General features: G+C 41.7%; 1 protein-coding gene across 2 annotated transcripts; it reads left to right on the forward strand.

Annotated features, from left to right (window-relative positions):
* The first annotated feature begins 4,853 nt into the window (after nt 1-4,853).
* On the forward strand, nt 4,854-10,536 carry LOC146644544 (potassium voltage-gated channel subfamily A member 3). Of its 2 annotated transcripts, XM_085393220.1 has the most exons (3): nt 4,854-7,903; nt 9,403-9,470; nt 9,583-10,536. In XM_085393220.1, exon 1 carries the CDS (start codon nt 4,976-4,978, stop codon nt 6,569-6,571), a length of 1,596 nt encoding a protein of 531 aa, XP_085249346.1. In that variant the 5' UTR covers nt 4,854-4,975; the 3' UTR covers nt 6,572-7,903; nt 9,403-9,470; nt 9,583-10,536. The 2 variants fall into 2 exon arrangements, with proteins under 2 accessions (XP_085249346.1, XP_085249345.1); XM_085393219.1 differs by having other exon boundaries at nt 9,403-10,536.
* The last annotated feature ends 528 nt before the right edge of the window (nt 10,537-11,064 follow it).

Consider the following 11,064-nt stretch of genomic DNA (forward strand, 5'->3'; position numbering starts at 1 on the left):
TTTTATTTAATTTTAAGTAAAATATTAAATTCACTATTTTCCCCAGAAGCTGCATGAAAGGTGGCTGCTATGCATCCCTTGTAGAAGAACCAAATAGAGCAATTACTCAAATGTAACCAGATTTCCACGACCTCAAGCAGCAAACCTGTTCCTCATGCAAACCGACCCAGTTCTCTCTCACTTGCTCTTTGCTCTTGTTTCCTCGCCTTTCAGTCCAGTTCGAAGAATTCGAGTGCAATTCGCAAGGTAGCCTAATTTCGTAGGTTGATATGGGAGTTGGGGTGGTCCTATATTTAACATGGGGAGTGGAAACCACATTAGAAAGCCCTTCGGCGGTCCCTGAGCTTTTTCTCTGTGGACTGACTGGCCTTTTTAATACAAGACAGCTTCAATGTGGCCTCAATAAGAAGACAGAGTCTACATCCTATTCAATAGGTTTGCATTACGCTCATTAAACACATTTCAGTTATTGTCATACACAGACGTGCCAAAATATAACATTTACCAAATATAACTTTTAACATTTGCAGAAATCCCCTGTCTGTACTGCTTATATTAAATCAGTCAATTTAAAGTTGAGCTTCTAGAAAATAATAATGAAAAATAAATAAAAACAACATCTTCTGTTCAGCAGTCAGATCCTTTACTACATGAATCTATACTACCAAAACTAAACTGCCGAAACATTCTTCTATTAAAAATATTACTTTTAACTTTAAGAATATAATCAACCAAACAGACGTCATTGTATTTATAGTGAAGCAATGGCCCCAGTCAGAAATACGTTATGGTTCATTATAATGTATTTATTGGACTATAATTGCATAAAAATAAATAAATGTCACCTGACTCAAGGAGCTATCAGTTGTTAGGCAGCTTAATCTGCAAAAATGTGTTTTTTCCTTAATTTATTAACTTTAAATTTATTAACTTTAAATTTATTAACTTTAAATGCTTAATTGATTAAATATCTACACTAAGAAAAGTGTCTGTTACAGTAATTTCCTCTTCTAATGTATAGGTCTAAATTATATTCAGTTGTATTTATATAATCACAAATCAGTCACCTCAAGGTGCCTTACACTGAAGGTAAAGACTTTACTATAATGCAGAGAAAACAATCAGATGAAAAAAACTCCCTTTTAACAGGTAGAAACCTCCGACTGAGCTAAGGCCAGTGAGGGACAGCCATCCATGACTGTGGAAGAGAGCCAAAGATGAATGACACCTAATGATTAAATGCAGAGTCGTGAGCACAAAGTGAATAAGAAGCACTCAGTGCATCATGGGAAACCCCAGGCAGCCTAAGCCTATTGCAAAGTAACTAAGGGAGGATTCAGGGTCACCTGATCCGGCCCTATAAGTGTATGCTTTGTCAAAAAGGAAAGTTTAAACGTAATCTTAAGAGTAGAGCGGGGTTTGTCTCCCCAATCCAAACTGAGAGCTGGTTCCACAGAAGAGGAACCTGAAAGCTGAAGGTTTCTGCCTCTGAGAGAAGGGAGGGGATGTTATGAGCATCAGGTTTTACTGCCGTGCTCTCTGTCGCTCTCCCTGCTAACTCACTTCTTCTATGGAAAGGTTAGTCTCTGCAAGTTTCACAGTTTATTTATTTGAAATCCACTTAGGCCCTCAGAGTGGTAATAAAAAAAGACACCATTGGTTGGTTTTACTATATGATTAGTCGTTATATTTAAGGTAGGTCTGTTTCAAATAAGTGTTATGTAAATGGATGTAAAAATACTCTATGCTTCCAGAAAAGCTCAGTGCAAATAGTGTGTGAGGATCTGGGTGGGTGTTTCTACAGATTGTTGATGGGGGAATTTCAGATTAGTCCACATATCTAATGCTCATTTAATTTAATCTGGAGGAAGCAGGTGTTCATGAGCACCAAGCACTGCCATCTTTCACAGTTGCATAGCTTACAATTAGGTCTCTTTCCTCCCTTTGGTTTCTTTCTTCCTTCCACTTGTTGAAATGTTGTCTGAGGCTAAGATGTTCAGGGAGTGAGGGCACAAAAAGAGCTTTAGCATCCCCAAGGTGTTAAAAGAGAGCTCTTAAAATCTTAATGACACTATGTGTATCTGGTGTTTCTTCTGTTCTCAGATACAGTTTGCTAAAGCAGGCAGCTTTCATTCTTTCATGCATTCATCTCATTTTATTTTCAGCTCACATCCACCAACACCCACCCACACCCACATAACAAAGACGAACGTACACAAGTATACAGGCACATACGTGCACAGTGATGTTTGCACAAGTGTTCTCTTATTTCTACATTTATCCCCAAATCCAGAGCAGCTCTTTGTAGAAGTGTGAAACAGCACAATGTCCTGCCCTTCAGGGACTGTCCTCATTTCTTGTAACCTTTTCACGGTCTTTGATCTTTCCAATGACAAAGTGAAATTCTCTCCAATCCCAAGCCTTTCTCTGCTGTACCTGCACCTTATAGATGGTCAAGCAAATATTTGGTAACAGCTATAAATATATAAGCAGGCCACGTGTAACCTAAGTGGACATCCATCTTCATGACCCTTATTTAAAAATGGACAGCAAAAAGCAGCTTGACAAATCTCCAAATAATGAAGGGCAAAATGTGTTTTTGAAGCTTTCTGAGTTTATTTAGCTCGGGCAAGCTTTGGAAACTCTCACATCTACTCCACTGAATGAGAGCCAAGGTATGGAATGTGAAAGGAAGCAGGAGTACAGGGAGAGGGAAAGTCTGCAAATCCAAAAGAGAAACACCCGAGCCATGAGATGAAAGTGATAACCATCGCATCATCACGTTGCCCTGCTGTGAAACTGCTTGGAAAATCTACAATTTCTTAATGGTTAATGGTTAGGTATTTATTTTTGATGGTTAGGGTTAGGGTAAGTGGCTAGGGAAAGCAATATGTCAATTAGATGTCTTCACTAAGATATGAAAACGAGTTGCTTGCCAAAGAAAAATCTGGGCTAAGTAAGTTGATACAGCAGAATATCTGATAACCTGGGATTGAATGTTTTCTGCACGTCAGGAGAAACATGAAGTAAATATTGATTCATTTACTTCTGAGACTTATTGAGACCATATGTAGAATAAAACTGATACTTATGTATTGTTGTGTATGGCATGGTTGAGCCTAATTGCTGTATGTGTCCTTTAGATTGTGTTTTCACATAATAATAATAATAATAATAATAATAATAATAATAATAATAATAATAATAATAATAATAATAATAATAATAATAATAATGGTGTTTTTTGTTTGGTTTTTTGCTTTGTTAGATATGACAGTTATTTTATGGTAATTTTGTGTCTTTTCAAAGCTTTTGTAGTGAAATTGTCTGTAAGGTATTTTGGGTGTAGTCACTTTATTTGAGGTGAGTGCTATACAGTGGCCCAAACTATGATGCAACCTTTGTTGTTTATTTAGTTAATTTATCGGTTTAGTTTAGCATTTAAAGGTACTTATAACGGTGTGTTTGCGTGGTAACGTGAAGGTTGACATATCTGACTCAGTAGTTGGCTGTACCCCTTTAAATGTTAAACATTAAGAAATGAAGCCAATGTAAATGTTTATCTCAACGTAGTTCAAAATGACAACATGAAAAAATAGATAAGAGAAGCTGCACTGAGTCTTTGAGTAATTCATGATCAGTTTTAGCAGCTGTGTCAAAGGACTGTTTGATGCAAGTGCTGATTCAAGCAAAGAGTGGGTTTAAACCTGTGTTTAAAGTTCTGCCTCAGACATACTTGACTTAAAAACAAACACACAATAATATAAATGAATAGTTTGAATAGTCACCCCCCCCCCCCCCCCTCCCTTTCAGTACCTCGGACAGCAACCACTCAAGTGACACCTGGAAACTGTACACTGAAATTATACAACACTGTCTGAAGCAATAAAAAATGTTAGAATTTCTATTTGCTTGTCGTTTTCCTGCCATACTGGATAATGATAACATGAGCTTGCTTGTCAGTCACACACATCCCCTTACTAGAAGTTTCCCATATGTGGTCAGTTTTAGCAGTGGGGGGAAAAGTCACGTTTCAGATTGCCTTTTGACAATAAATAATGATGAATGTCAAAAGGGCAGGTACAGTACACAGCACTGTCCTGGGATAGGTCTGATTATAAAGGTCACCTGACCTTGTATCATATGAGCTGAGGTAGGATCTGCGTGTCTCTTAATGTCTTATTAATAATGATTTCTTCGGCACTTGCTTCTTTTTAAGCTTTTCACCAAACATTGAATTTAATTTTATGCTGCTGCTGTTATGTATTCATCACACATCGACCTGACCGAACTACCTCCTGTCTTTCTCATCCCCGCGCTCGCTGATCATCACTTTAACACGTACCATTGGGACTCGGCATTAATTATCTCTCAGATTTCAGACGGGATATCAATCGTTAACCATTTTCCTTGAGCCTAATTTAAATAATATTATCGCCTGCAGAATTAGGTGCAGTACTTTACCAGGACACACCCTAATTTATTTCTGGTGCTGGTGCATCTTTTATGATACTTTCGAGTGGAAATGAAGCTGTGATATATTCATGAGCAGCCTATTTGAAAATATCCCATCTATGGGCAATGACCTTGTTTAAAAGGAGACTGTTTGTACTCGCCAAGTGTGTGTGAGAGAGTCTGTGTGTGTCAGCGCGCGTCTAGAAGACGGGAGAGGGGTAGAAGAAGGTGGGCACGCCCAAACGATGTGCTGAGTGACGCCCGTCTGTTGCTTTTTCTGTATAAAGGAGCGTCCAACGATTGGAGGAGGAGGGTGAAGTTACCCAGCGCTGGCGCGTCGTGGGCGGGTGGAAGGGCTGTTTATAAACCCAGATCTTTCCTCGTGGGCGGGAAGAGCAACAGTGGGGAGTGAAAGTGAAGCGAGAGAAGAAAGTGAGAGAGACGTAGAGGAGACAAGTCTGTGGTGGCGACGGCTGTGGTTGACCGGGGTCCGCGGAGGGGGCGAGGCGGCCGCCCCTGTATGCGTCTTCAACCGCGCATGGACGACCACCTCAGCCTCCTTCAATCACCCCCGCCAAGCGCAACCAAAACCCGGGGCGACAACCTGGTGAACCACGGATACACCGAGACAGAAGCCGACGTGATGACTGTTGTGGCTTGTGACAACATGCTAGAAGAGTCAGCGGCTCTCCCGGGCCACCACTCTCTGGACCGTTATGAACCGGATCACGAATGCTGCGAGAGGGTGGTCATCAACATCTCAGGGTTACGATTTGAAACGCAGCTAAAGACTCTCTCGCAGTTTCCAGAGACGCTGCTGGGTGACCCCAAGAAGAGGATGAGGTACTTTGATCCCCTCAGGAATGAATACTTTTTCGATCGGAACAGACCCAGCTTTGATGCCATCCTCTATTACTACCAGTCTGGCGGACGCATAAGAAGACCTGTGAATGTGCCCATTGACATTTTTTCTGAGGAGATACGCTTCTACGAGCTGGGCGAGGAGGCTATGGAGAAGTTCAGGGAGGATGAGGGTTTCATAAAGGAGGAGGAGCGACCGTTGCCTGAGAATGAATTTCAAAGACAGGTGTGGCTGCTTTTTGAGTACCCAGAGAGCTCTGGTCCCGCCCGGGGAATCGCAATAGTCTCAGTCTTGGTCATTCTCATCTCCATTGTCATTTTCTGCTTAGAGACATTGCCGGAGTTCAGGGATGAGAACAGGGATCCAATCACCATTGCGCCTGTGATAAATGGCACACTCCCCTATTTCATCAGCCCGTTCTCGGACCCCTTCTTTGTCGTGGAGACGTTGTGTATAATCTGGTTCTCATTCGAGCTGCTAGTGCGCTTCTTTGCATGCCCGAGTAAGGCCACGTTCTCCAAAAATATTATGAACATTATAGACATTGTGGCCATTGTTCCCTATTTCATCACACTGGGCACAGAGCTGGCAGAAAGACAAGGGAACGGACAGCAGGCCATGTCTTTAGCCATTCTGCGCGTAATTAGGCTTGTTCGGGTGTTCCGTATCTTCAAACTGTCGCGTCACTCTAAGGGGCTTCAGATTTTAGGACAGACTCTAAAGGCCAGTATGCGTGAGCTGGGCCTGCTCATCTTCTTCTTATTCATCGGTGTCATCCTCTTCTCCAGTGCTGTCTACTTTGCTGAGGCAGACGACCCAGAATCGGGTTTCAACAGCATCCCGGACGCATTCTGGTGGGCTGTTGTCACCATGACCACAGTGGGCTACGGAGACATGCACCCCGTGACAATTGGGGGAAAGATTGTGGGGTCTTTGTGCGCAATTGCTGGCGTGCTGACTATTGCCCTGCCTGTACCTGTCATCGTCTCCAATTTTAATTATTTCTACCACAGAGAAACGGAGGGCGAGGAGCAGGCACAGTACTTGCACGTGGGCAGCTGTCAGCCTTTAGCAGACACCGAGGAGCTGAGGAAGACTCGCTCTTCTTCTTCACTCAGCAAGAGCGAGTACATGGTGATAGAAGAGCACGGGATAAACAGCACGTTCAAACAGCAGCCCAACTTCCCCACTACCGCTCAGAACAACTCGCAGAATTGTGTGAATATAAACAAAAAGATTTTCACCGACGTGTAGCCATTATTTTAGAGCCATAACATTGAACACAGGACGTGGTGACGAATCAACACACAGCTGGTTCTGCCGTTGCGCACCAGCGTGTGGAAGCAGCTGTAGATCAGAAAGAAAGAAGAAGAAAAAAAAAACAGAAAAAAGAAGCGAAAGAACGAAACCTGTACGTTCAGAGATGCTGCTTTGCTGTCCATTCAAAGAATCGGGATTTTTCATTTCAGTGGTATGAATTCATAATTCTGTGTGGTTCCATTCGCGCTTGTAAGAAGATGAAGAGCTCCTTATAAAGTTTTAGGCCTACCATTCTTCTCTGAGTGAGGGGGGTTGACCTGTTGTGAGTCGGGCAATAGTGAGTATATGTTTCACAACAGGTAGACATAGAAGCTGTATAACTGTGACAGATGTGCACAAATGTATAATACTTGAAGGGCACTCACATTGTATTAACATGCGTTATGGGTCGTGATCCGTCCATCATCGGCTATGTATAATATCCAGAATCATTTAAATATGTTTGTGTGTGCGTGTTTAAACACATGTGACGTCTGAAAAACACAGTTCAGCATATAATATCTCAATTAGAGCGTTTTGTGCTATGCCTTTATTGTGCGTTAAAGTCTAGTCCAAATGCTATTCTCTTTAAAAAAACATATATATAAGAATTCCCAACAATTTCTTTGTATGCATTCTCCTGGTTGGCTATTTTAATGGTTAAACGGCGACATGTAAACACAGGGGCCAGCCGACTCCAGCTCTCATTATCGATGCAAGACACACGTGCAGCGAAGAAACACTGAGCTTTTTTTTTTGCGCACACAAACAGTGATCAAAGATGGAGCGTGTCTCTTTTCGGATGCCTCGAATATAGCCCACTGTGATGCAGTCTCCATGGCGACGGTCGTTACCTCGGTAACCCACCCAGTCACCGTTACCATGGCACCTTTGTTTCCACAGTAACCTCCCAGATTGCTTGGAAGCAATATTGAAGATTTTCATCTTAATGGGTTGTCTTCGGTGTGTAAGAAGGATGTTGGGGCACCGTGCTTCGCTGCATAAAAAATAGACGTCCAAACACGCCCACTAACGCTAATCTGCAAGCCCCCCCAGTGACCAGAACAACGACACGAAACAAATCCCACCAAGGAGGTTGTTAATCACAACAGTCCTACAAAACAGCACAGGCTCGACACAGATAGCTCCAAAGCTGTCTGTCAAGAGAGGCCGAAGAAGAGACATGTGAGGAAATTGTGAATGGACTGGGAGCACATTGTCTGGCTGCCCTGAGTGCGCTGCTGTCGGCGTTCAGCAGAGGCTGCTGTTCTCCCACTAAAACAGCTGGTAAGTTCTAAGCACTGTGGTGCTCGTCTCATTCTGAACGATCACTGTGGCGTAAGTCATAACATAAGACCCGCGGCTTTTGTTGTTTGGAGATTTACAATTTACTGAATGGAAAGTTCAGGCAGGTCATTTCAATCTAACAAGTTATCATCACGAGACGCACTGACGCTAAATTAACCTGCACTCAGGTTAAAGGCCAGTCAGTTATCTACAAATCCATTTTATATCGTTATTGTGACGTAAGAAGGTTTTTTGGCTTTCGTCCTTCATCGAACAGTGTAGTGATGTCATGCATGCATGTATGTGTTTTAATGTTTAGACCCTCGTCAGTCTTTGTGCAGGATTTGTGATCCTCGTGTCTTTCACCTTCGGCTGACGCTGTCTAAGAAATGAGTAAGAACACCGAAGGCGTGCTCACACAGGTTGTGTACTGTGCTGCCCCCTGGTGGCCGTAATCTCCTAATTGAACAGGTGCTTTGTGACCTTTGTCATTTCTCATGGATATGAAGGGGATGTGATATTAGAAAGCAAGAGAAAAAAAGAAGGCTTGTACTTGTAATAACTGAATACATTGTAATTATTTAAAAAGTAAGAAATGGAATCTGTAATGGGGGTTTTCTGTTGTTTGCTTGGTCTTAAAAGTCTTAAAATACTCGTGCGTTTTCATGTAACACAGTCCTATCTTTGATAACGTTGCACTGATGATCCTCCAGATTTATGTCTGTTTATGCCCAGTGTCCGCCCTGACTCTGGTCACTTAACTGAAAGCAGAGACGAGAGTGAGGCAGAGATAAAACTTTTGAAAGCCAGGACAAGGGAAATATAATTATTCTTAAACTATTGACTACGCAATTAAATGATTACACAAAATTACATCTTTTGTGTACCTTTCCAGTTAGTGATAATCATGGTAGCTTCATTTGGAGGGACACCCTAAAAGGCAAAGTGGGAGGTGCCTCAGATTAAACCTTTTCGTTGATTGATTATAAGTTTTCAATTTGATCCCTGGCATTTTTATATTTTTTCAGTGGTGAGCTCCATATTGATCATCAGTTGGAAGCCTGCTCATTTCTCATGTTACATAAAATCTCTAGCAGAGGAAAACACTAATAGATCAGAAAGTGAATAAGCAGAAATGGGAGCCACTTGTTTTTCACCTAACTGGATTGGCCAGTCTGGAAGCCTTTATTTCCCGGGCCTCTAATAATCCACACGATTGTTAGAGACATTGCACACTGCAGTGCACTCATCCTTTCAATTTTTGTTCACTTCTGCTAATTTCAAGTCGACACAGGTCACTTGAGAGTTACAATCATGTCTGTCAGACTTTAATTTCCTGTCCTTAACGCTCTCCTCACTAAGACGTTATTCAGAGTTACACAGTTCTTGCCCGACTGTTAATGAGACAAAAGAAGGAAGAGAAGTAGCTTTGCTTTTGCAGAGACCACAAAACTAATAGTTTTGCTTTTCCTTCCCCATTTTGTCTTTTTCTCTCTTAGGTGAACTCTTTCTCTGCTCAGACCTCCTGGAACCCCCAACGAAACCAGTTAGACTGCCTCCCATTTAGGTAAACAAACTAAATTGATTTGATACAGGTGCTAATTACTTAGAAAAGCTGAGTCATTTTGAAGGCATTTAGATTAGCCATTAGCCTGCAGTGACCTTATTTTTCCATTTAGGGGCGATGCGACTCTGGTCTTCCTGTTGGGCCAGATTGGCCAAGTTAGCAATTGAGACAGAAATCTCTCTGGACTAATTCTTCCCGCCCTGCCTTCTTGCTCATGCTGGTGCCCTTGAACCTGAATTAACAAGTTGTGCCTATTAATCACCCTGCCACGCCCCTCCAGCGAACCACAGCTCATTCCAAAATGCAACAACATGCAGTTTTGAAAAGCTTATAATGGACACTCAACATCCAGTTTTGTAGCTGCAGTTTTGTAGCTGCTTCCGCGCTGAGGCTAAAGCACTGTGAATGGAACCATCGCAGGGTCAGAAGTTGTTGAGACAGTGACAGGATTCAGCTGCAATGGACTTTTTCACCACATGCTTTCTATATAAAATTCAAAAGGATAGATGCAGAAAACAAGACAGCAATTTTGCAAAGCACTTTCGCGTTACTGGAATATCAAGGATTTTTGCATTCTGTATTCACCTTTCCGGGAGGAGATGTTCATCATGGACAACAGCTGACCAACATTAAGACAGAAGTGGCAAAAACCAAGGCCATCCACAAGTTACTGCTATAAAACTGTGATACAAATTCAACGACTGTTAGTCATTTGCCTTTGTTAGTTCTATGTGTTGTGTATTTGTAATATGTGAGACAAACGCATATGTACATGTGCTGGTCGCTGCTATTCCATTGACATATACTGTACGTGGAGGAAAATACAAAGGCGTTTATGCAGACACAAACACAGACACATGCAGCACATACACATGCCTTTGGACGGCTTTCTCCTTCCCAGAGTGCACTCTTGATTTATGGGAAAGGGCAAAATGTTGTCATGGGGCGGCTTGTTTGTTCTGTGTTATTTTTGTGCTGTCTTAAACATGACCCATGTAGAGAGTCTGAAAGTAGCCAAATTGTAAAGGAAAATGCACTCATTTACAGTTGCAAGGCAAAGTTTTAGTGCCACTTACTGATATATAATGTTGGATCATTTTCCTCAATAAATCAGTGAACAAGTTTTATACTTTTTGTTGGTCTGTTTAACTAGCTTTTAGGTAGAAATATAGACACTCTGAAAAGATTCAGAAAACCTTCCTGCAGCTACGTCCAGAGGGATGTCTGGATTCAATACATTTCCAAAGTACATTTCCACTTTTAAGTTAACTAGAAGGGAGACTAACAACCTGTGTTTAGTATCCCTCTGCCTTTCTCTCACTCTAAATTGTTCAATAAAAGAAACCTATTAAATTTGCAGTTAAGCGTTAATAGAATGAAAATACATGAAATGTTTTATAGCTGGGCAAAGAATTAGTGACTGCCTTACCTGTGCAACATATAATGCAATTAAGTACATGATATAAAATGGTTTAATCCTTCAGTACTGCAATATTCAATCATTTCATGGGTTTTTCTGGATTCTGCTGTGTGCAGAAATGCTGTTGGCACACAGGATGTGCCACTGTTTAACAAGTGTTTCCCGTGAAGAGCC

Source organism: Rhamphochromis longiceps, linkage group LG20 (genome assembly GCF_057381845.1).
Source record: "Rhamphochromis longiceps isolate RC_006_pf linkage group LG20, R_longiceps_female_GT1.1, whole genome shotgun sequence".
Classification (NCBI taxonomy): domain Eukaryota; kingdom Metazoa; phylum Chordata; class Actinopteri; order Cichliformes; family Cichlidae; genus Rhamphochromis; species Rhamphochromis longiceps.

Bases quoted from the DNA above. Each gene is read 5' to 3' on its own strand.
- LOC146644544 (XM_085393219.1), top strand. From the start codon at position 4,976: ATGCGTCTTCAACCGCGCATGGACGACCACCTCAGCCTCCTTCAATCA.